Below are 26,664 nucleotides of genomic sequence, written 5' to 3'. Positions count from 1 at the left end.
ATAGAAAATACAAGGCACGGAGGACTCTACAGGACTGCAGTCCAGAAAACACAGACTTCAGGAAAAGCAGCAGGACAGACCACCCAGATTCTTGAAGAATATCAAGGGGAAAAGCGGGGCAGGGTTGGGAACCTATGGATAAAACATTCAGAGGCGTGCCAGCCAATCCAATATGGGGCCCTTACTTTAACCAATATGCTAAGAATTTTATGACAAGCAGGGAAACATGGACATTGGGCGTTTGGTGACACTAAAGGATTACTATTACTTTAGGGGTGGAAAATAGTTATGGTCTTTTTTTCTAAAAAATTCTTATATTTTAGATATATGCTGAAATACACATATATACGAATATAAGTTTACGATATGTTGGATTTCCTTCAAAAGAATCCAGAGGATCATAGGGGAAATGGGCAGGAGTGTAAGCTCAGCCATAGATGACCGTTTATGCTGGGGGGATGATGGGACACCAGGAATTCATTACACTTCACTTTTGCATAGGGTTAAAAATGTCCAAAAATTAATATAAGAATTTAATATAACCACCAGAAGAAAGGATGTGGAAGGTACAACCTCCTCACCATAAGAGAGGCCCAAAATGAGCAAAGCCCTCAATTGAACAAGGTAGGAGGGGAGAAATGGGAAGGGCCTGGGAAGCATTTTAAGGAGAGAACATAAAGTCAGATTCTAGTAATAATAATAAATAGGAATGGACAAAATTTGTCTATTAAAATACAGATCGGGCTAAAAATAAAAAACATTCAGTTATACTTTGAACAGAGAACTTTTAAAAAATTAAAAAGGAAAATAAAGGCATAGAAAACATCTACTATGAAAATTACATGGCAATAAACAGAAATGAGGTTCAAAGAGCTCAAACAGGTAAGAACTGAAATATGTGAAGTAGGATTAGCAACAAATGACCAGTGGTGTTGTGAGGGGCAGCTTCAGGCTGCAGTGGGAGCCATAGCCGGGCATCGTCTCCAGGAAAAGCAGGCACGGGGCGTGTGTGTTAGCAGGCCACGAGGGCCACCCGTCTGTCTTGATCTATGTGTGGAACCTGAAGGAATTTCCATGTGAAGATGCAGAGGAAAGGCAGAAGTAGAAAATATGGTGGAGACAGAAACCTTTCTGGGGAGAGAAGACTGAAGATGCAAGACCCAGAGCACCGGGGTGGGGGCAGAGAGAGTGGACAAGAAGAAAAAAACGCCTTCTATTTTATTTTGTTTCTAATTTATTAATTTGCCATTACACAAACAGTACATGAATGCATATTCATCAACATGAAACATTACAGTTAAAGCTAACGCACGCCACCAAACTCCTGCTGGCAGTCCGGTGGTATCCTGCGGGGCCTTGAGTGTGTGCCCGGCACACTAGTGCACACATTGGAAGTACACTGTGCGGCATCCGCGCGTGGGAACATGGGGCTGTGTGTTGACAATGGTGTCACATGGGTTACATGTATTGCTCTTCAGTTTTTACTCCCACAACTTTTCACAACTTTGTTTCCCAGATCTTTCTGTGATGGTGCACTAGGTCTCTCGTTTTTCGTTGGTACTTGGTACTTTATGATGTGTACTGTATTCTACTCCTTCGATGGGTGTTTGGGTTTTCCAGTTTTATACTATGACAAGCAAAGGTGCAAATGACATTACTGTGTAAGCCGCCTTGTGAGCACGTGCATTTCTTTTGTGTATATATTAAAAACTGGAGTTGCCGGGTCACAGGGCATATGAATCTTAAGGTTTAATCATGCCACCCAATTGCTTTGAAACATAACTGGGCCAACAACCTGTCACCCACCAGCAAGGTGGGATTCCTGCTTTCCACACCCTGCCAGCTCTTGATTTACAGATTTATATTCTTTTTAATATTTGCCCCATTGGATCTGAGATGGTTTCTTGTATTTTCACCTGCATTTTCCTTATTTTGCTGCGGTCAACTCTCTCTTCCTGTAATTATTTGCTTTTCCATGGTTCAATTTCTACAAAGGATATGTGACCGAAAGAGCAGAAGGCTTCCTGCTAGTCCTGGTGGAATCCGTTTTTGTGAGAGATCTAAACCTTCTGCTTTCTTCCCAAATGGCTTTGCTGTCTCAGTACTAGTTGACTAATTCCTTCTTTTCCCTACTGACTTGAAACGCCACTTTTGTCATTTACTCAGTATACCTTTGTGTTTCTTTCTGGATTCTCAGCTCTTAATAGAGACTTGTTTTTGGCATCAGGCACCTGAGTTATTCTTAACTTGGTTCCTGAATGGTAGCTGCTTTTGTCAGCCAAGATATGTTTTTTTTGTGAGACAATAGACAATATAATTCATGACACACAAATCCTGTTCTAGCCAAGTTAGATTTAAATCAGTTTCATTATCTACTAAAAACTTAGGGTATTAAAAAATGTGTAAACTTCTATCACAGGCTAATTTCTCTTTTGCGGGAGTATCTCATAGCCTCCAAGTAGAGGTGGGAGGCTTTTTTTTTTTTTTTTTAAACCAGTTCCTCTTTCTAAAAGCATTGTTTAATGTTAGAGCTCCTTAGGTGATTTGAAGTTGTTTCCTGGCAAACGCACAGGGTTTCACATGACATGGCAATGTCACTGTTATATACATGAACCTTTCATCTAATAAAGTCTGAGGTCCACACACCAGGACACTGAACCTGAAACTGGCACTGTGCTGCTCCAGCTTCGGCCTGTCCATGGATCCTGAGCTCTGGGAGGGCACAGATCATGTCCCTTTCATCTTTTTATCCCCAAATGTCTCGTACAGGGCACAGCACCTACACTAAAAGAGAATGGAATCACATTTCTACAATGTTTTTATAAAACAAAACAATGTAACCCAAATTCCTCCTGAACTTCACTTTTGGCTGCTTCATAATTTATACATTTTTTTCTTGTCTATGCAAGTCTGCCACCTGATTAAGTGATACTGTATATTTATTTCTAGTAGTAATACTAGAACTAGACACTGACCTGATAGTACCTCGTGCACACGTATGGACTTGCTCTGGTTTGATCTACCTATAGATACGTTGCTTGCCTGTGAATGACAGCAGAACTGTGATCTAGAAAACATTCTGGATGGCAGTGGGCAAGAGCACTTTGTTGTTACATGGGAACATTGCAGGCATGCTGGAGGCTGGAATGAGAAGGTAGCCTCGATTTTTTCATGGGAGAGTTGAAGAGTTGCATTTGTCTTGTTTTAAAATTCAGTTCTTTTTCCAAGTTAGCACACCTTTGCCTTCCCTTTTTTGAGGGGTAACTATGGCTTCTGTAGACAATGTCTTAAGTCTGTAAATCTCTGGATCTGAGACATTAGGCTGCAGGAAAATTCTTCAAACAGCCTAATCTATCAGTTTCCCTGTGCAGAGAAAGAAAAATAAAGCTAACTCACCCTCCAGGTATGTTAAACCAATTCAATGACCAAGTGGACTGTGCCAGTGCAAAACACCAGCTTCTTACTTTGCTTTGCCATCACTAATCTTGAAAAGCTGTCTTAGTTTCTTTATCTGATGATTCCATTAAGGGGCGGGGGTGGAGGGGGAGTGCAGATGTCTGTGAACTTGAACCTGCTTTATACAGTGCCTCACGTAGCATTTTTTCTCTCTGAACACAGCATGCCATACCAATTGTACCCCACTCAGGAAATAGTAACCATAGCACTTATATAGGTGATCCTTCCACCTACAAAGAGAATATATGTACTTGAAGAGCAGATCTCGGTATGGATTTCTGTGACCTGGTACAGAATTAATGAGACAAGGATATATTCTGGAATGTCAAAAAAAGGTAAACTGGTGCAAATGTACCTCACAGAATAATAAACGAGTAGTATTGCTAGAAAATAAAACATGGATTACTGGGAGGCTGGAGAAGGGCAGTGGTAGGGGGCTGCTGCCTGAACTGGGGACTGATCTAGAAGTCTGCTGGATTGATCTCCCTCAAAGGACAAAAGGCTAAAACTTGGCAAAATCTAGTCTGACTAGTGTTACCAGGACCTGCAGTGGAGCCAGAAGCCATTCATCCTTTCAGAGAGCAAGAAACATCTCTTTAGGGAAAGGCTTTGGAATTATGCTAATCCTAGTCACCATAAAAGGATTAAATTTTATTAACCTTTAGGGCTGAATTGACAGAGGCAGAAATTGATCATCAAGGTTCCTCCATGTCCCCCACTCTTTTATTAGATTCTTGAAATTCCTTTTAACAGGAAACAAAGACTTTGATTTCATAGATATATATGAAATATATGACTGTTGGACATAAAAGACGGACTCAAACTTTCAAGTATGAGTTGGGGCTCTTTGATTTTCCTTGAAAGGGCAAGGAAACAAGACAACTGATGTTGGGAATGGAACATCCATTGAAAAATGGCACAGAAAGGCCCGACACAAACTTCCTCCACCAGCTTCACAGGAACTGCCTGTGCAACTCTGCCTTTTCATCATTTCTTCTCTGGATTCCTGTTGTCCCTCCAAAATTATTTCCTAGCTTCCAGTTTCAGCCCGCAATCGACTTCCCATCTGCCACTCTATCTGAGCATATCATACTGCTTAAAACCATTCAATAAATTATTCTTGCTTTCGAATAGGTGCCAAGACCACCAGGGCTAGTGGGGTCATCACTGCCACTCTGTCTCCCAGGAAATTCTGGGGCTCACTTAAGACTCTTATTCATGCTCTCTGCTTTAAACCCCTGAGCACTGTTTTCTTGTGCTTGGAATGCCTTTCCACTTGGCTCTTGTAACCTAAAACTCAGATATCACTTCTTAGGAAACCTACTCTGACAAAGCCATCTTTTGTACAAGTACCAAGTAAGGTTTTTCCCCCCAACTGTTGCTTTGTATCCGTTGTCTGTAACCTTAAACTGTAAATCTTGAGGACTAAGCTTTGTCTTTTTAACAGTATTATTGAAGAGAACTCAATCATATCAACCACTGGGCTAAATAGCTTCATTTATAACTTAATTATGAGTTAAAATAACTAAATATTTAATCTCAGCTCCCTACTTTTTTTTTTTTTTTTTTTTTTTGGCGTGTTGTCTTTTTGAGATGTTGCAAGTTCCAACATCACACTGGAATTACATAAGATGAATTTTCTTTGGGGAAGATCAGATTTGAATTATACACATATAACTGTATTAGAAAAATTTCTACTTTATGAATTCCTGGTTGGCTAAATAAACCAACAGAACACTTATGTAGCACCCAAGTCTGTAGACACTGCATTGAGAAATTAGAGATACACGACATACCTATAAGACTGCCCCCAAATTGGAATTTCAACCAGTTAATATTCTATTTGGAGCAAGAGACTCAAAGCTTCAAGGTAAAACTGAAAGTTACTCAAGATCCTAAACAAACTAACCCATTGGGGGGAATGCTCAGCACTTCCAAATACAAGTCTAATAGCTTTTCCACTTCATCCCCAACTTTAGAGTTCGGAGTGTGCCTCACGGGAGGTGTGGATGTAGGGACTTCTCTTTGCAGCTTTTTTTTTTTTAGTGGGGGTGGGAGGTGCCGGGCTAAAGGGAGAATTTTGAGTCCTGATGGAAGGAGAAAGTAAGCAGAGGGCAGGCACAATAATTTTGTATTTCTGACATTGCACCATGAGTTCTCACATCACTGAACTGAAAAGACTATTAGTATTTAAGGCTCTTGATACATATTGCCAAATTTCTTTCTCAAGTACACAGAAAAGCCTGACTTACTACATTAAGCCCTGTTATTTAAAAGACACAACAACTGGTTAAAAATATTAACTTGTATTTCTTAGGTTACTAGAGGTCGAAACTTCAGAAACCACTTTATTTCTCCTGTGAATGGTTTCCTCTCCTTTTTAACATTAGTAGTGACTGCTGTTACCATTTTAAACTTTAACATATTAATTTTCTTGATCACAGCTACTATCCTTTATAAAATATTTCTGTCCCCAGAACCAAAAATTTATCTCTTACTTTCACGAAAATTGCAACTTTTTTTTTTCTTCCCAGTGCTGGGGATCAACAACTGCAGGGCCCTGAACGTGCCAGGCAGGTGCTCTCCCACTGACAACATTCCCAGCTCTCCAAGCTTTTCTTGCATATTTTTCTTTGACTGAGTGAAGCACTCACTGTTAGCACTGAAGGGTGCACGCAGCACATCTTTTGGTTAACACTTCCACAGCAAAGCTTCGCATTCTATCTCACCCACTGTGGCTCTACTTCACGTTCTTAGGGTGACTATCAAGCCTATATAGATAATAACTAGAAATATTTGAAGGAACTAACATTAAAAATGTGTTCGCTGAAAATACATCCTGCAGCACAACTAGAATATAAAATATTTGGTAATCCCATGTACATCTCAATTTTATGCCTTTTGTTTGTGGATAATCTGATTAAGCTTTTATTTCAAATAAAGAACACTTATCCTCTTTAACATGGAGAGGTAACTACCATTTCTCATTAATTCCTGATTAGTTCACTGGCTATAGATAGAGCACGTTAATTTCTACAGGCACCTTTCTGAATTCAAGTAAAAGTTTTGGTAGACAAGGATTTCCTACTTAATGTAATATGATTATTGAGTACAAATATTGCTCACCATTCTAGCAATCTTCAAATTATTTACTTTGAAAATTTAAGAACTATCATTAAATCATTAACACCACAGGTTTTCACATTTAAGGAATACTCTGAACTGTGAAAATACAAATCTAGTCAAATTTTGAACACATATAGAGCCACATATTTCAACAAAACTGCAGTTTAATTTCAGAAAATGTGTTAAAATATATATTTATACATCAATTTCTGACATACACTTAATGTGTTAGTATACACAAAATGATGCTTTCTCTTGAAACTGTATTTATGAAATGTACATTTTAATTTAAATACTCAGTATACACTGCACTTAATCTGCATGTTGCATTTATTAAATACATTAAAATCTGCAATGTAACAAAACGTTTTCTGCATACGAAATTCAAAACACCATTTTAAATGAACAAAAGATGGCTCACTTCATTTTTGTTTTTGTACAACTAGCGTTTTGCACACTAGCTCAGCTCCACCAAACCACCTGTTCGTTCTTTTTTTATTTGACATTGTTCACAGACTAGTACATATTACAATAAGAGTGCTGGATAAAAACATGAGGTACGAAAGTGGTTCAAAGATTATAGGTCATGCAGATCATGCTAGACAGCAAAGAAAATTGTGACCGAGAAAACACTAAATAAAAATACATAAAGAATGTGCATTATATATAAAAAAAAAAAAAAAAAAAAAACCAAAAACAAAAAACAAAACAAAAAAACCCCCAAAAAACAAAAAACAAAACTCCATTACACAGCTTTGCTTCTTTGGTTACAAAGTAGGTTGAACAATTTCACAGCTTTTTATTCCCAACCAAAAGAAAAGTCATACGAAATGTCAGAAAGCAGAGGAATCGTGGCAATTTCTCTATTAGAAAGTAGAAACAAATGAACAAAGTTTTCTTCATCAAAATAGCCCAATTATTTATTATATCACAATAACTGGTGACTACCTGTACAGCTGCACTACGTTCTTCATACTTACACTATACAAAATTTACATTCAAGCTGGGTCTTTACTACTGAAAATAAATACCAAAGCTAAATTGCCATTAGTGTTAGAAATATGCCAGGATTCTTTTGTTCAATTATTGCCTAAACGTTTTATCTATTAAATGCAATCCTGTCTTTCAATTCCTTTACTGATATTTATAATTATTCAAAAAAATTAAAAAAGTTCTGTGACATTGTTCATGTACATTATGAAAATAGCAGCCCTGTAATAAATAAAACACAAATAAATGAAAACTTATGTAGGCAAATGTTACTGATGTTGAAAGAAAGTGGCTCTTTAGATGAACTGTTACTTATAATGTGGTAAGAAGGCTCAAGGTAAATCCATGGTAACAGGAAACATGGAGAGCCACCAAAACTCTTAAAGACCCTACTCATGCGCACCAGGTGAAATGCAGACTTCTGCTTGCTTTAGAAAACCCCATCTATTATTCTCCGTGTGTACTGATGACATAGAACTGGACATCGAAAGCGCTGCATGACATCTTAGAGAGGAAAAGCTCTTGTAGAATGATTGTCTAATACTGAAAAGGCCAAACACACAACCAAAGCATGGCTACTTGCTTTCATATAAAGTGGGAAGAACAGCAGTGGCACACAGATGGATTGCTGTCAGTGTTTTCCTTAGTGAGGCTTAAGAAAGCTTATGCTGAGGAGACATTCGGCTGCTGTGGAGGCTGCGCAGGCGGTGGAGGCTGTGCTAGCACTGCTTGCTGCTGAGAACTGCTACCAGGATTGGCCTGTTGGGCTGGGAGCTGGGATAACTGATCATTGTTTGAAAGAGATTTTAACAGTGCATTTTCTCGTTCAAGTAAAGAGTTTCTTTCAACTAATTCTTTTATTTGTTCCTTTAGAACTTCCACTTCTTCTCTTACTGCATACATCAAATGGCTTTTCACCAGATCCTGTGAAAAACAAAATTAGGAATATCAAAAATAGAAAGGAAAAGGCATTGCTTTTTGGTTCTAGACTACTTGGTGCCCTGTAAACACAAAGTGTTTTTTATAAACACAGTGTTTTTATATGTTTTCCTGCTCTTGCTTTTAATGTTCCTGCTATATCATGACTAGGCCTATGGGTGATGGGTTGAGTAAAATCTAGTTCTCAACTAGAGCAGCAAGTCCCCAGTTTTTTTTCTTTTTGAGACAAGTTCTTGATATGTTGCCCAGGCTAGCCTTAAATTTACAATCCTCCTGCTGCCTCAGCCTAAGTAGCTGCGATTACATGTATGCACCATCAAAGTCTTCTTTTCATAATTTTGGATGATTTCCAATAATATTCACTCCCCCAAATCAATTTAAGCTTAGAATTTAAAAAAATTGTTTAAAAAAACCCACATGCTTACATGTTGGAGTAATGCTCCAATGAAAAAATGATATTAAATCAGCCGCAGAACTACTTCAGAGAGAGATAAAGTGACAGGGATTTAGATTAGCATTTACTTGAGAATTCTGATTATACTTTCTATATTTTTATTTCTACCAGGCAAGATTGAGTTAACTCTATTCTTTGACATATTTAACTACTTCAAAATGTTAAGCTTTAATATCAGTTTTAAACAACTGAAAAAACTCAAAAAAATTGTTTATTGCTTCTTTTATGATTAAAATCCTGTAGCAAAGGAATAGTTACCATGCTATTTTTTAATCTAACAAACACTTGTCTTTGATTTCTTTTACAGAAGAAACAGGCTTACAAGATATGGATAATGTAATTTCCAACTTTAAAATCTTGGAATTTATTTTTCCTAACAGTCTGAGATCAAGAGTCCTTATTTATAGCTCATCTATACTTATAATGATCTTTTTTTGTTTTTTTCCTTGTGGTGCTGGGATTGAAGTCAGGGGGTGCTTTATCACTGAAATATATCCTATCCCTTTGTATTTTCTGAGACAATCTCATTAAGTTGCTTAGACTGGCCTTGAACTTGTGATCCTCCTACCTCAACCTACCAAGTTGCTAGGATTACAGGCATGGGCCACCATGCCTGGCTACTTTAAATATTCTTGAATCAATGTATTTTAAGGGAACACCCTCCCCCTCCAAAAAAATGATGGCAATAGCAGAAACCAGAACCTGAAACCAGTCCACTCATTGAAGCTCATGGAGACATGGCCTTTGATGAAATCACCATGCTTAGCTGCGTGATTTCACTGGTCCCTTCTAATGGCCCTTTCTCAACCGTGATGCATGAAATGTAACATGTCCAAATGGGAGAAATATTTACTCAGCTTGTATCTTTAGACTAAAAATTCTCAATGTTCTAACATTTTCAATTAAATCTCATTACCAAAAAATATAATCTAGTCAACTTTTAAGAAATTAGATCTTTGTTATCTAGAATTGATAAGTACAAAGTGTTTCACAGGACCCACAATCTATGAAATTAGAGGACTATAAACTTTTACTTACCATTGCTTGTTCTATTTTGTTGTCAATGGCTACAACACCTCCCCCAGATGCACTGGAAAAAATTAGAATATTTCATTAAATTATTCTAAAAAATTTAATCTCCCTTCCAACTCTTAATAATGTAAAAGACATTTATGTTTTATTTAAAACCAAATATGATTGCTTAAAATAGCTTATTAATAAGTCTATTCTCCCAATTTCAAAACTCAAGAGTTCTATTAAAGAGAGGATCTCAGTAAATGGATGACTTCTCAAATTCCTTTGTAGTTCCAACATTTATAATTTGCCTACAATATGCATATGCTGCCTTAAAAGTAACTCTCAATTTTATTCAGAAGATTTCATTTCAGTGGTCTCAAAGGATAGTCTGAATGAGCAGTACCCTTTTATCTCCTACACTTCACTCTACAATCAGTCTCATCCCTCTCGTGTGGAAATCCCAGTGATTACTTGTTGTGTTAAAACTCAGATGATGATTTAGAGATGGCCTCTAAAAACAATACAGAGGGCTTTGGGGGCACAGCTGGTTAACAAGGAACTCAACATTCTGGTAGACCTACATGCTTTGATTATAGGTTACCTGCTGGCAAAAATCACCTAATAAGGCATGTGGGTTAGACCAGTTTTTCCTGGAAACAACTGAAAGCAGTCTAGCCAGGACGTACACATCCCAAATTCAAATGCTATTTCAGCACTTGTTTGCTAATGACTTAGAAGGCTGAATATTTGTCCTCTTTGGTGGTTTATATTCTCCCATCTACTAAGTAATAAAAGTAGGAAGACTCTATATTTTCTTATTGGTATTTTTATCAATTTTGAAAAACAGTAGTAGGTTTTAAAAAAATCACTCTTGTAAAAGAACATCTGATAACTTTATTATGTAAATATAAAGGTCTTTAAAATAATTTTTATACAAAACATTTCTAAATATACAAAGTCAGAAGAATTTGGTACTAAAATACCAGAATACTATTTTACTTTAAATGGTTATATCAGATTAAGCCTCAGAAATATATTGTTCAAAGTAGTTGTATCTTTTAGATTGTGATCAAAGAAGATCTGGTTATAATTCTGGTTTTGCTACTCACTTACCCACCCCTGTGACCATTAGCGAATCATCTACTTAACTTCCTTGGACCTCAGCATCCCCATTCATAAAATGAAGGTGTTGGTGTCAAAACTTTAATGAACTTTCCACTTCTAAATCCCTGAAACTCTGGGATTTAGAAATTGAATTAATACACGGAAAACACTATGTTTTGTTTATTTGAGCATTAACCACATTGATTACAGCATAATGTTTCACTCATTGCTGTTGCCATTTCTAAGATGAAAAGGGTTTTGTATACCTAATAACTGGAAAGGATATACAGATCGTTAACAAATACTTTATACATAGTGGGCTTTAAATGCTTGTAGAGGGCTGTGCAAAGTAAAATAAGACTATATGCAACTATAAATTACAGAAGTATATACACTATGAGGATATAGTGTAACATTCAGTGCCAGAACCAACCATACTTGGGCAAAAAAAAGATGGTGACAGGGATTTAGATGAGCATTTGCTTGAGAATTCTAATTATACTTTCCATATTTTTATTTCTACCAGGAAAGATTCGATTAATTCTATTCCTTTGACATATTTTATTTAAACACTTCGATATGTTAAGCTTAATATCAGTTTTAAACAACTCAAAAAACTCTTAAAAATGGTTTATTGCTTCTTTTTAAATGATTAAAATCCTGTAGCAAAGGAATAGTTACCATGCTATTCTTTGAATGTTAATCTAAAAACTCTTGTCCTTGATTTCTTTCACATTAGAAACTGGCTTACAAGATATGAATAATGTTGTAGGTATATAGATGCATATCCCAATTTATGCATAATATTATAGGTACATATCCCTTGAAAGGTACTAACCCATTCTGTCCCATTGTACTAGATGTGGAAAACCTCAAAAACTTAAATGCTGTATATATTTAAGTATATGATAGGTGATCATATATTCTGCTACTAAAAATGTAATTATGATTATAATATTAATATAATATTTATAAGCTCTAGAATATTACTGCCACTTTTTTTTTTAATGTACATGTGTAATTCTGTGGAAATATTTACAGAATTGAAAACTCGGGACTTTATGGGTTAGTAGTTCTAGTCTGTTGAGTGCTGTACTCTTAATAGAATTAAATCAGTCACAGACATGATTATTAATACTATAATGACCTGTGACTACTCTGATTGCTGTTACTTTACTCAGTAACCTAATGCAGTGGTCTCAAGCTAGCATACAGTCATCTGGAGGTTTGGTAAAAACAGACTAGTGGGCTCCGCCCACCCACCAGTTTCTGATTCAGCAGGAATAGGGTAGACCAAGCAATATGCATTTCTTTCTTTCTTTCTTTTTTTTGTGGTGCTGGGGATTGAACCCAGGGCCTATGCATTCGAGGCAAGCACTCTACCAACTAAGCTATATCCCCAGCCAATATGCATTTCTAACAAGCTCTAGATGATGCTGATTCTGCTACCTGACCATATTTGAGAACCACTGGCTTACAGAGATGACAGTTATAGAAGGAAAAATAAAAGGGGGGGGGGAGGAAAAATATCCCTAATTCTAATATAAAAATTTCAAGCTTGGTATACAAAATTCTTCATGACCTTGACCTATGCCTTATATGGTCTCTTTTTAGTTCTTACACTCCATCTGGCCTACTGCATTATGGTCTTATATAACTACCTACAATCTGAGGAATATAAGCTCTCTCAGGTTTCTTTGGCTTTGAAGAAAATGCTCCCTCATTTGGAAGTGCAACTGTATTCCACTTATTCCTTAAGATTCTCCAGTGCCATCTCTGATACCTTTTCTAAGCAGAGTCAATTATTCCATTCCTCCTGCAGTCAGTCCACCAATATTCACATTTTTTTTTTTTTTTTTTGTAATGCCGGAAGGTAGAAAATCAAATTCTGGCTCCTCCATATACTCACTGTGTGAATTTTTAGAAATTATTTAACATTTACAATTTTTTTCATCTAAAATAAGGATTATATGCACTAATTCATGAAACTCTTGTGAGGATTAAATGAGTTTTAGTAGTACTTGAAATAGTTCCTAGCACACTGAGCATTCAATACATAATAATGATTATTTTTACCACTATAATACTGCCACCGTTGATCCTGTTAGGCTGATCTCCGCCCCCACACACACCTTTGTGTGTGTGTGTGTTGGAGATTTAACTCAGGGCACTATACCACTGAACCCTGAACCATATCCTTTTCTATTATTATTTTGAGACAGGATCTTGTTATGTTGCGTAAGGGCCTTGCTAAATTGCCAAGGCTGGTCCTAAACTTGCAATCCTCCTGCCTCATCCTTCTGAGTTGCTGGGATTATAGATATGTGTGGTTCCTTTGGCTAAATTCTTCAGGAGGTTCCATATCTTCACTTCTGTGAAGATGTGAATACAGTGCTTGGCACATAAGAGCTCAAATGTATACTGGCTGTAATTAGAAATGGTAGTGATCAGATCTGAAACAAACACTGGATGACACTGGGAAGCCATCCAAAAACATTTATTAGTTTGGGTTATGGGGACTGACTCCAGGGGCACTTTACCACTGAGCTACATCCAAGCCCCCTAACTCCGCTTTTAAATTTTGAGACAGGGTCTAAATTGCTGAGGGTCCCACAGACTTGTGATCCTCCTGCCTCAGCCTCCCAAGTCTCCAGGATTACAGATGCACACCACCAGGCCTAGCCAATTTTTTGAATTTTGATCAATCCATAGTTTTCAAAGTGAAGCTCCTAGATCAGAGGATCAGCATCACCTAGGAACTCACTAGAAATGGAGATACCTGGATCTACTCTAGACCTACCGAGTTGGGTACTCTTGGGATGGGGCTACTGATAGGAACCCTCCTTGTGATTCTGATAAACTAATGTTTGAGAACCATTGCTTTAAACAGAAGATTTATAATAAGGATATCAATATGGCACTCTTTAGCAAAAAGAGGGTACTATTATATTTCAATATCCAAGAGTAAGGTTTAAAAATACCTTATCAATGAGGGTAGAAAGCTGTATTCTATGGTGTTCAAAGTTAATAGTGATTTAGTTTTTAATATGAGAAAGATTAATAAAACTAAATGAATAACTCCTTTTCAAGTTTCTTTTCCTCACCTAATGTTATAGTATCACAACTTTTATTATTGTATTCATCACATCATATTTTGATGGTTAAGCAGTTTAATATTTTGATGGTTAAGGTACCTAAGGGAAGGCTTCCTGTCTTTCTTTTTAGTACTCTCATCAGAGTGTACATATACCAAGTATACAATTAGGTACCCCAAAGGCAGTTAAGAATAAACCGTATGCTTTAGATGAAATGGTGTGCATATGTACAGCCATACTCAAATTGAAACAAATAAATTTCAAACCAAGTGCTATAATTACTGCCTCAGAAGCATGGGGAACATGAAGAGTTTAGAATCTTCCCTTTTAAACTACTATTATGTACACTGTAAGTGCTGAATAAAGCCAAAGGATAATTAAAAAAAAAAAAAAACTTTCTGTTTACTATGGACCTTGATAGCATTTACACATAAATTAAAATTTGCAGATATGGAAGAAATGAACAGAAAAACAGAACTGTGCAAAGATAGTAAGAATGAATGTATTACCTTTTATATGATAATTTTTTACTTACGAGAACTGCCCTATAAGAACCAAATGAGCTTGAATTTAGTAAATAAAGCCAACTGCCAACACATTTACAGGAGAAGTCAAACTGAAGGTATCAATGCTGGGAGAAGACAGCATAGCTTCCTGTGCTCTTCTAACTTATCCCACTGGCTCCCACCATAGATTTGTTTCTGAGATCTCCTTAATATTTAGGAGAGCCCTTGCAACCTCACTAAGAAATGCGGCTGGGTAGGTAAGAACCTCTACTTCACAAGTTAAAATCAGTGAAGGCAAGGATAATCTAACTTGATTTCACATTAAAAAAAAAAAAAAAACTCTTCATGAGAAATCAACTTTTATCTTTATCTGCAGTGATGTGGACAGATAATCATAGTTATTTGTCTAAAATAAGACCAATGCAAAATTTTCCCCAAGTGGACATATTTTGACTACTTTGTCTTCTGTCCTCTTCTCTATACAAATGCTAATTAACAAAGCAATAAGGTAGAGGAAAATAATAATTAATCACTGTACATTTTATGGCAGGCACAAATTATTTAATTCTTATGATTAAGCCTGAGCAACATTCTTGTTTTACAAATAAGCCAAGTAACTTGCTCAAAGACACACTGCTAAAAACAGAATTCAAACCTAGATCTAATGTCAAAATAGGTTTCCTTCTAAAACAGTAAGGCTATCAAGAAGGAAAGCAGCGCTCTGTGACCTAGAATAGACCCCAAGTCACACATACTATGAAGAATGCTTTAACTAAACACCAAATATGAACTGTGATGCCATAAGCATAGATCCAAAGATCAAACCACATTTGTAATACCATTTATCTTATCTAGCACATTCCCAGAAGAGGTTCAGCTCTGAGGATAAGGGAGGAAACTTCTTAGAAAAGGCTCTTGCACAGCCAGTGTAGTTTACCTATTCATTAAGAAGCAAACTGTTGTTCTGGTTTGTCAGAAAGCTAGAGACAGAGAAATATAAGACTGTAAAAAATTTATCCTGCTTCACTCAAAGACCCTTCTAAACTTTCTATGAATCACAATCATAATAATACATCATCATTACTACCAAATGGCAAACAGTAATTCTAACCTGAGTAACAGTTTGCCTGTTCTCAAAAAAAAAAAAAAAAAAAAAAAAAAAAAAAAAAAAAATCCATGGGGAAAAAGTCATAAGTTGCAGATTATAAAAAGTAAATCTAATGAATGTATAGTTCAGCAAGGTTGTGAAAGTTAAACATAATTTAAAAAAATTCACCCCTCTTCTGTAAGAGAGGACTACAGAATATTTACAGTTTAATATAAGAGAAAATAGAAATTCTTATTTCTAAAGCATCTAGATTAATTTTAATTCATACAGAATTAACCTCTGGCAAAACACAAACTTCTATTATTAAGAATAAATTACTAGATGAAATTAACAGTAAATTAAGCCAAGAACTTAAAAAATTTATGTACTCTGATTTCTGAAGATAAATTCTACTAATGTAAAACAATCTGCTTAATTTTGTGATTAAAAAACCCCCACAAAAATGCCCCATGATTTTTATTAGTAACACAAGATAAGTGATTTTGAAGAAATTATTCACCCTGAGCAAGCAGGTAAATGGCTATTTACAAACCTTACATTAGTATTTTCTTAAGTAGCCACTCTTACAGTGGTATGATGAAAAGTGTTTACCAAAAAGTGATTAAAAAGCAAGCTGGGGGGCTGGGGTGTAGCTCAGTGGCAGAGCACTTGCTTAGCATGTTCGAGGCCCTAGGTTTGACCCCCAGCACCACAAACAAACAAACAAAGGCTAAATATTTATGCAATGATGGATAGTGTCATCATTTCTACAAAAACACTGGTCACCGATGCCTTCAGCATATTTTATATTCATCCAGTCAATTTTAGGCCAAATTTCTGGTCAGGAGGTGGAAATAAGAAACACGTGAAAAGAGGACACATGCAGTGGACTGCATTAATATCAGCTTCCTGGTCTGGCCCTGTGCCGTGGTCAGGCAAGATGTTATCAGTGAGAGGAACTGGGAGAAGAGTGTACAAAAACTCTACCCCACTGTTGTCTTTTTTACAATTTCTTGTGAGTCTACAATTACTTCAAAATAAAATTTTTTTCAAAAAAGAACGTTCTCATGGTAAAAAATACATCAAAGAGTATACTTTAAAAAGTATGCATCAACACAGTCGCTTTTCTACCTCAGATCCCCTTGGTCCAAATCCAACTATATTGTTCATATTAAGGAGCATTTCGTTAATACTTCAGAGTCTCTATATATTCCTGAAAATATAGAAAAATAAAAACCTTCTTCAGCAATTTTCCTAAAATATAAAGTGCTTCTAGAAGTCTAAGACCAGGAGCCCAACAAAAAATTTGGAGAATTCATACTGACAGTCCACAAGAAACACATGAAAAAATAATTTCAAACATGATAAAAATACAGATCAAAACTATAATTCAATACTATTTCCAACACATATTCCCCACCCAACTCTCATCCGCCCTTAAACCAACAATCCTACATCTGAGAATTTATCCTACAGATATTTACATACACAGGAAACACCATATTGATAAGGACACTCATTGCAGCATTGTTTAGAACAGCAAGGTTTCTGTCAACAGGAAGCTGGTTAAATAAATCATGGCTCAGCCATCTACTGGGTTTAAGAGTATATACCTATTGAAAACATGAAGATGTTTTTCTATGTATTGAGATGGGAGCAGCAACACACCTGGAGATCTTTAAGTAAAAGTACAGAGATATGCTCAATATATTGTCAGTTACATGAAGGGATAATATATATCGTATTTGCTTTTATGTGCATAAACTGTGAAATAACACACATGAGCTAAGTGTTTACCTGTTGGGAAGGTGGACAAATGGAGGACAGAACAGAGAAGACAGACTAATTGTATCACATTTTTGGGAAATACTGAAAAATATATTCAAAATGAAGATAACTCATGAAGGAGTCATTACTCTATGCAGCATATATTCAAGACATGAACAAATGGCAGACAGGAAAAGTAACAACAGGAAACAGAAGCAAGGGAAAAGGAGGGAAGAGATATAAACTCTTTCTCCAGGAGCTACTTCATTCTGTAAGATAAGGTACTATATTTACCACTGGAAACAATGATCAAGAAGTGATATTGTGATTTGTAAAATTCAGGTCCTTGGTTTAGGGTGATTTATAGCTGCCTAAAAATACACCAATCATGTTTACTATTCCCACTATGGCTCTCCTCGCTTTCTTTCTTTTGGGACTAGGGATTTAAGCCAGGGGTGTTTTACCACCTTTCCCTACCCCTTTTTCTTTTTAATTTTGAGATAGCTAGAACCTAAGCAATTTAGTGAGACCAAGTTGCTGAGGCTGTCCTCCAATTGCAATCCTCCTGCCTCAGCCTCCTAAGTCACTGGGAATACAGGCATGTGCCACTATGCCTCTGGCTCAGTTATGTCTATTTATTCAAATTCAACATGATAAGTAAATAGACAAAATTTAAGGTAAGCATCCATGATATAACAGGCTACATAAACTTAGATGTTACACTAAAAAATGCTTTCCAAAGAAGGTAAGGATGAGATTAACATAACCTTATTTTTCCACGTCTGTTTATATTTCTACATTTCTAAGTTATGATATTTTGAGAGAATCATTTCAATTACTAGAGAGTAATGGATACATACTAAAGGGTTTGAATCATTTCAATTACTGAGGAGCAAAGGAAACATAACAAAGGTTTAAAGTCAAATTAAGAATCCACCACCACATTGCTGAGCACTGTAAAACATTCCCTGGAGATGGAGAAAATAACACAACTGACAGTCACCTAGACTTAGAGGTACATTGGTAGCTCAGAGAAAAAGGGGAAAGGAATTAGAGAGGGTTTTAAATTCTGCTGAATTACATCTAGCTCACAGCAACTGACTATAATTATATAGAAAAGGAACAAGTGGAACACAGTTCCATACATTCATTCTAGATATTCTAAAACCATTCCTTTAGTCTGCTGGGGTAGAAGCTGATGGCTAACCAAGCTTCTAAAAATTCAGATCAGAATTTAGTGATTAAAGTAAACCTTAATGTAATAAAGCATTTTTCAATACTGATTTTAAGGGACTCTTTCCTTGAAAATACAAAATTTAAATTAAAAAAGGGAGATAAATCCAACAAAAATTCTTAGTTTGCATGAATATAAGAGGTCAAATTATTTTAGGTGGTTTAGGAAAAGGATAAAGATAGACTTCCAATGAAAGGACTATGATTAACAACCATTTTATAGTTTGTAGTTAACGTTAATTTTCCTTTAAAAGGTTAATTACAGTATTCCTTTCCTTAACTAAAGGGAAAAATAACATTTAAATCACCTGAAAAACATGGGAAATTTTCATGATGTAATTGTATAAAAATGAACAAAATTAGAGAAAGAACATGATAGAAAAGAATGTCAAGGAAAATAAAACGAAAAAGTGAAACTATATTAAGATTTATATTTCACTTCAGAAACCAACAAGCATTGGATAATCTTTCACCCTTAGATATATCCAAATCCACTTAACCTTTCTAAAACTCAAAATTCTTTAGTAATGACATAAAAATAGCCCCCATCAGTAACTAGCTTTACACTTATTTATTTAAATGTTTATTTCCTTTTTTGGGTGGCGGGTACCAGGGATTGAACTAGGCACTAGGCCACTGAGCCACAACTCCAGCCCTATTTTCTATTTTATTTAGAGACAAGGTATCACTGAGTTGCTTAGGACCCTGAAGTTGCTGAGAACTTTGAACTCACGATCCTCCTGCCTCAGACTCCCACGCTGCTGGGATTACAAATCTGCACCACCATGGTGGACTAGATTGTACACAAACTTCACTTCCTATCTCCTATATAGCCAAATCTCAGTAGCATTTATCTTTCTGGGTGACACTCCTATAAAAATAACAGATTTGGAGCTGGGTTTGTGGCTCAGAGGTAAAGTGCTTGCCTAGTATGTGCGGGACCCTGGGTTCGATCCTCAGCAACACATAAAAATAAATAAAGGTATTGTATCCAACTACAGCTAAAAAATAAATATCTTAAAAAAAAATGACAGATGCCACTCAGTATTCTCTACACAATGACTGACATTCAACAAATACTGGCTGCAAGAATATTAAGTTGGGCAGTAACCATTAGTGAAAGATCACTAGATGTGGAATTAGTAAATCCACATTACAGCTTGGCCTCACCTCAAGTAATACGTCCTTTTTTTTAAAAAAAATTTTTTTTAAAGAGTGAGAGTGAGAGAGCGAGAGAGAGAGAGAGAGAGAATTTTTTTTTTAAATATTTATTTTTTAGTTTTCGGCGGACACAACGTCTTTGTTTTTGTATGGACTTTTTTTTAATCATTTAGTTTCAGAGTTTTATGGAACTTAATGGAGTCATATAAATAGTTTATTTTTCATTCCTTTTTTTCAGGGTTAGAGTTGGACAGAGGAAAGTTAGTAGTAATATTCAAGATAAGTCTTGGGAAAAAGTTATTGAAGTAAACAAGGGGAAGGGGAAAGCAGAACTGCGGATAGCAGAACACTGAAAAATGCGTGATCACAGTTTGGGAAAGTGCTATACTGAGGTCAAGGAGAATAGTTTTTTTTTTTTTTAAACAACAGAAGTATGGTGAATCTGTGAGGTTAGAGAGATGGTGGAGGAAAGGGATTCACCTATGGATGAAGAAAATGCCAAGGAGGACTGGGGTTTCTGAGCTGGAACAATGACCAGCAGGGAGATGGTCAGTGTGTCCTAATATGGAGGCAGCCAGATATGGGTGGGATAAGGGGGGAGTGCATAGTGGAGAAACCTGGGAATCTTACCGATAAGAACACGACGTTTATGTTCCATCTGAAATGGAGATCCAGGTGGAGGACTACCTAAAGAAGCTATAAGAAACAGGTATCTAGCACTTGTCCTCAACCTAAAAGACTAGATTTGGCAGGTGGCTAAAACCATAGGAGAAGATAAGTAGGGCCACTGGAAAAAACCAACATGTGAAGAAGAAATATGGAAAACACGGGGTTAGGAAGAAACTGCCCTTCTTTGGAAAGCTAATGATCTAATATCTCGTATTTGCCTCCTCTTTCTTAAGCATTCTACATAGTCGTAGCATTTTTCAACTAAGCAGCCATTTCCAAAGAAATACTCTCAATTACATTTATATAATGACACTTGAATGAAGTGAATATAAGACTATTCCACTGTATACCAAAATCCAAATACCAATGAAGAGCATATCAATAGCTTCTGGTCATTTTTTAGCTAACAATTTCCTTTATGCCTATTTCTTGAAGGTACAGGGATGGCATTTAAAATAGCTTTAAAGAAAAAGTCTAGCCAGGTGTGGTGCCTCATGCCTGCAATCCCAGCAGCTCAGGAGGCTGGGGCAGGAGGATCAGAACCAGCCTTAGCAATTTAGCAAGGCCCTGAGCAACTCAGAAAGACCTTGTCTCAAATTTAAAAGGGCTGTGGAGGGGCTGTGATTGTAGCTCAGTGGTAGAGTGCTTGTCTCACATGTGTGAGGCACTGGGTTTGATTCTCAGCACCACATATAAATAAATGAATAAAATAAAAGTCCATTAACAACTAAAAAAAAAAAAAAGGGCTGTGGATGTGGCTCAGTAGCCTGTGGGTTCAATCCCTGGTACCCCCCCCCCCCCAAAAAAAAAACCCCTCGAATTCTATGGACAATATATATGAGAAAGTAAAATTATATTAGACTAGCCATTAGGATTAATAACCAAAGCCCATTTTTGGTTCCAAAGTTAATTTATTTTTTCTTTGCTATTTTATATTCCTTTCTAATCTGTCCTCACTGTCCAGGGATGGCAATAAATAAAATGAAGGTTGTCAAGGGATTTGTTTCAAAACAGTTAAACCCAGAATAAGACAGTAACAAGAGGTTTTTAAAGAGACAGTTGCTTGATTCTCGTTTAGACTAAGGCACAGCATCAAGCATGGTCATTGCTCCTTAATACAATGAGAATACTGTATTGGGGAAAAATCTGACCTTTACTTTTAATAAATCCATGAATGTTTTGCATTTGGAATGTTTAAAAGAAAATCTTACCAACTTAGAGCTCTCAGCAAAGAATCACCTCCAAAAAACATAAAGAGAGAATGGTGAATGTATGCCTTGGTGGTGAATGTATGCCTTGAAAAGCATAAAGCTATCTAGGTCATCAGCTTACTACCACTTGGTTGAAGTCCCCTTTGTTCTCTATTTCATGCTGGGGTCACACATTCTGGGAGGTAAAACCTCTCAGAAGTTGCCTAAGTAAAAAAGCTGAATTCTCCAAGAAGTATTTCAAAGCACAGGCTTTGAAAGAAGACAAGCTGCTTTAAAATCCAAACTCTACCCACTCACTAGTGGGGTGATCCTAACAAGTTTCTATATATACAATGGGGTCACAGTTTTATATACCTGAAGGACTGCTGTTAAGGACTAGTGAGGCCGTTACCATGGGAAACAAACCTCAACTGGTTTCTTCTATTGTTTGTATCAATTTGAGCTCTGACACTTTATAAGGGCTACTTCCCCAGTGTATCTTAAATTATAAGTTAAATAAAAGTCAAGCTCCCGAGGCAGCAAGGTATAAATACAAATCAATCAGTACTGAGAAAAAGGTTTTATAGTTATGTCTCACCAAAAGATTTAAACAATCCAAGTTATGCTGTAATAAATTTACTTGATATTTTGTACTCAATTAGTCTAATGTTAAAGACTTAATACAGTCACAGAATGCATGCTAATAAAATTTGTTCAACCTGAGATTTAAATTAATAACATGGCTTAGTAAACACAAAATTCATGTGGACTGAACATTAATAAAGCTCTTACTGATCCTCTTTAGAGTCTCAAAGTTGCATTGTTTAGAATAAAATATTCTTAACTTACTTGGGGAAATTTTTTCATAGGTTGCTGAAACATATCTGGATTAATTTAATTCAACATAAAAGTTTCCAAAAAATTGTGTAACTAAAATATCCCAGGTAATACTTTCATGTGAAATTTCAACAAATTCCAACTGAAAGCAAATAAAAAACTGTGGGATAAAGCATTGTTTTGCTTTTAAACCACTTCCTGTCCTTGTCAATCACTGCTTTACAATTACCTATGTCAAAAAGGGATTATGGTGTAAACGATAAAGTATAAAATAGGACTACTATAATAGTTTTTCACTCAATAAGAACTGTAATAAATATACTATCAGTGACAAAAAGTTTTTAACAGCTAACAACCTTTTCTCATTTCAATTTAGATCCATGTCCTTGATTTCTTATAGGAATAACAACTATACAGTTTAGACATGACTGAATTTTACAATGATGTGCATATGTCTGTGTAAAATCTTTTATGATTAAGTCTTAATTTTTATCATGACCTGGAGTTTGTTAAAATCAATTTAGAGGCCAGATGGAGACTGTCATCTGAAATGGTATGCCTCATTTGCTCTCTTGGCCCTCTTCCTTTCTTGCCAATAGGCATCACCTCTCTGAGTCTTCCACATTTTTGTTGTTTTTATCAGATGTTCTCTCTTGAATTAAAGCTTAAAGACTCAAGGGTCTACATTATAACACTGTGCATGAGTTACATGTTTGATATGAGTTAATATCAAATATATTACTCAATATCAACTCATAAGAAAAATATTGAATATGACATAATATTTGGAAATATTTTATATTTAATACAGGTAATAATATTTTATTACCTAGTTGCATCTAGTAAGTTTGACATGATCTGATGTTATGTTGGGCTTATGATGGCAGGACAATGATCTAAGAAATTAACAGTGATTTAAACTATTAGAAACTGACAGAAGAGTTACCATTGGAACACAGTAAAAGTAGTGGAAAACTTCATGGAAAATAAAGTGGAGTTTAAAAAAAATTCTACTGATGTTCTGGATAAAAACAGTGACAAAGACTTTTTCACATAAGAATCACTGATTTAGAGAAGAGTCATCTGTAAATCTATCTATGAGTTCTCTGAGTGGACCAATCTCAATCTAAAAGGAGAAAGTGAAAGGAACCAAAGGCCAAAAAGGCTTGCAGGTTTAGTCTAATAAAGAAGATAATTCAAATTGGCACGTGTTTCAGCAAAAAAGTAGAAGTTCTCGGTGTACTAGATAGGAGTCTGAAGAAATTCTGATATACTTCACTTTTTATTTGGTGGATAGGGGCACAAATAAAGACCTCCCATGAGGACATTACATCATTACAATAATTAAGAAGTGAAGAAGATATCCTCATGATCACTAAGATATTAAACAATGTCTCCTTATTTGGGGGGGGGGATGGGGAGGGTTACCGGGGATTGAGCTCAGGGACACTTAACCACTGAGCCTTGTTCTCATTAGAATCTTGCATTTTATTTAGAGACAGTTGCTTGGTGCCTCACTGTTGCTGAAGCTGGCTTTGAACTCATGATCTTCCTGCCTCAGCCTCCCAGGCCCCCGAGGTTACAGGCATGCACCACTGCACCCAGCTCTCTTTATCCATTTTTGTTTTTAATATGGAATGCTTCACTAATGCGCCTATTATCTTTGCGCAGGGGCCATGCTAATCTTCTCTGTATTGTTCCAATTTTTGTAAATGTGCTGCCGAAGCGAGCACTCCTCATCTATTTTTGAAAAATAACTTTTATTGTTGACTTACATGGCCAATAATTGGAATCCATATTACTTATTAGGGCAGCTCTAAAAACACAGAAGTAACTAGACAATGTACCATTTCAACCCTTCCACAGAATTTGTAGTGCAGCTAACATTCTTTAATGTACTTCAAATGATGGCAATCATCTGAGTTTTCTGCTTCACATTTTAAACTTCTCTGTCGTACAGGAAGAGTTTATAAAAGGTTTAAACATGAAACTGATTTTTTTAAAAAATGACCATGAGACCAAGGTAAACGTGGTGTTCAAAGATGACAAGTTGCAAGGTACACTGTTGACATGATCCAAGTGGGCCACTAAATTCCCTTCCAACACAAATGTATAATTCTAGACTCAAGGTAAGCTGTGAGAGGTGGTAATGAATAAAAGGGCTTTTTATCTGGAGTCACATCTAGGCTTGAATCTCAACTCCATCACTTTAAAGATACTGACTTCAGGCAAGCTATTCGGCCTCTCAGGAGATAAAAACAAGACTAGGTAATGGGACTCAGTGAGATAATGCATTAGTGTCTGGCTCATGGTAAACACTTAATATGTTACCTATATAATTTGTAGTGGTAAATTACAGTGGCCAAAATTTAAACATCATGAACTGACTTAGAATAGGTGATCAATTTCTACATTTGTTTCTTGCTTCTAATTGTATTTAATTTCTGATATTCTTTACAGATACTGAATTATGGGATGCTACATTCAGAGGGATTTTAATATATTTAAATATTTACCAGACACTGCAGTTATAATATCAACTAAATATAACCCTAGGGTTAGAGCTTACATTTTACATACAGAAGACATACAAATTATAGATATGGCAAATGCTAAGATAGGGCAAGATTTTAGAGGATGTTTGGGGAACAAATAATATCTAGAGTCAGGAAAAAATGTTTAATAGAGAAAGTGTCATAGCTGCGTGGAGAAAAAAAGAACATTTAAAAAATTGTTCCAAGTAGAAAGAACAGGGGGATGGGAAATAGGACAGGATGAAGAGACACTCATCAGACTGGCAGACTGGCAGCACTTTGTTCAGAGAGCTGTGGGAGATCAGGGAAATGAAAATTCAAGGAGAGCCCTAGGCTGCAGGGAACAGGTGTGAGTGCCTAGAGCACACATCTGCCTACAGCATGAAGATAAACACCGGCACTAATGTGCTCTTGGAATAAGGAACAATGCTAGAAGAGGGTATGGACAGCATCCTGAGGACTCCAAAACTATTTAGAAGGACAAACAGAAAAAAAGCCTGCCAAGGAGTCTGAGTAGAAACTACCAACAAGGTGCAAGAAGAAAAATATGAAGGGACAGTATCACAGATGTCAAAGTATCACACATCAGTCCAAATTACAAACCATTCACCTATCAGTATTAACTTTAGTTTTTAATTAAGCATTTTTAAAACTATTGAAAAGCTACTTATCAACCACAACTCCAACTATGAACATTATATATGTTCACAAAGTCAGGAAAGGAGGATACAAATGCTGAGATAGTAACTGTGTTGAAAACTTGGTCTTATTGTCCAAACTTTCCATAGTTTTAATCTTGAAAAGTCAGATATATTACTACTAAAGAAGTTAGGATACAAATGCATTATCAAGAAGAATAAAACTATGATTTTCATATTCTGATGGGACTTATGAAATTATTTGTGTATTCTTAATCATGGCACTGAAAAAATTGAGTTTCTACTTATCAGCAAACAAATTCAATTTAACTGAAAAGCAAACAAATTCTTATGGTTTTCACTTGTACTTATTTTAAGCAGTATTATTACTGTAGATTTAACTTTAAACCCTATTTGAACACACAGGAACCTTATTACAAATACTTAAATATAGGTAACAGGTTATAAGGTTTGGAGCTCATATGAGAGAAAAATTAAACAACCCAAAGGGTATGTACAAAGATTCTCGTAAGAAAACCTCATGTATCAATAGTGATTCTTTCTTTTCCCCCCTCAAATTCTTAAAATAGGCATAAAAGAGGTTTCTCAATATAATTATTCAAAACTAAGGACAAATGAGAAATTCTCATGAAGAATTCAGTAGGGAGTTTTATATCTAATAATATTTTCAACTTCTACATGGAACATTGGCAGCTCAAGGAAGTTTTTTAAAATGCCATCTAGCGTTTGCTATTTAAAAATTCTGAATATTAAGGGGTGAGTTCCTTAATGGTTACACTTAATACTAATAACATTAATATATAATATTAATATAATACTTAATACTATAGTACTATTCTA

The 26,664-nt window shown here is 35.9% G+C and overlaps 1 protein-coding gene and 1 non-coding gene across 5 annotated transcripts in view; both read right to left on the bottom strand.

Annotated features, from left to right (window-relative positions):
* Positions 1-6,728: 6,728 nt before the first annotated feature.
* Positions 6,729-26,664, bottom strand: part of Tsc22d2 (TSC22 domain family member 2) — a 48,872-nt gene continuing 28,936 nt past the window's right edge. For 2 of the 4 annotated variants that reach the window (XM_071615520.1, XM_027934034.2), the window contains 2 exons: positions 10,004-10,055; positions 6,729-8,496 (listed from right to left, as the gene is read on the bottom strand). In XM_071615520.1, the coding sequence (XP_071471621.1) occupies positions 8,236-8,496; positions 10,004-10,055 (313 nt within the window). In that variant the 3' untranslated portion in view covers positions 6,729-8,235. The remainder of the gene's footprint in view (positions 8,497-10,003; positions 10,056-26,664) is intronic. The other 2 variants (XR_011708364.1, XR_011708365.1) reach the window with 1 other exon arrangement.
* On the bottom strand, positions 24,258-24,364 carry LOC114091573 (U6 spliceosomal RNA). Its single transcript, XR_003582511.1, has one exon. It is a non-coding gene; the product is annotated as a U6 spliceosomal RNA (small nuclear RNA).

The sequence above is a fragment of the Marmota flaviventris genome, chromosome 8 (genome assembly GCF_047511675.1).
Source record: "Marmota flaviventris isolate mMarFla1 chromosome 8, mMarFla1.hap1, whole genome shotgun sequence".
Taxonomy (NCBI): domain Eukaryota; kingdom Metazoa; phylum Chordata; class Mammalia; order Rodentia; family Sciuridae; genus Marmota; species Marmota flaviventris.
This window is presented reverse-complemented; position numbering and strand designations above follow the sequence as displayed.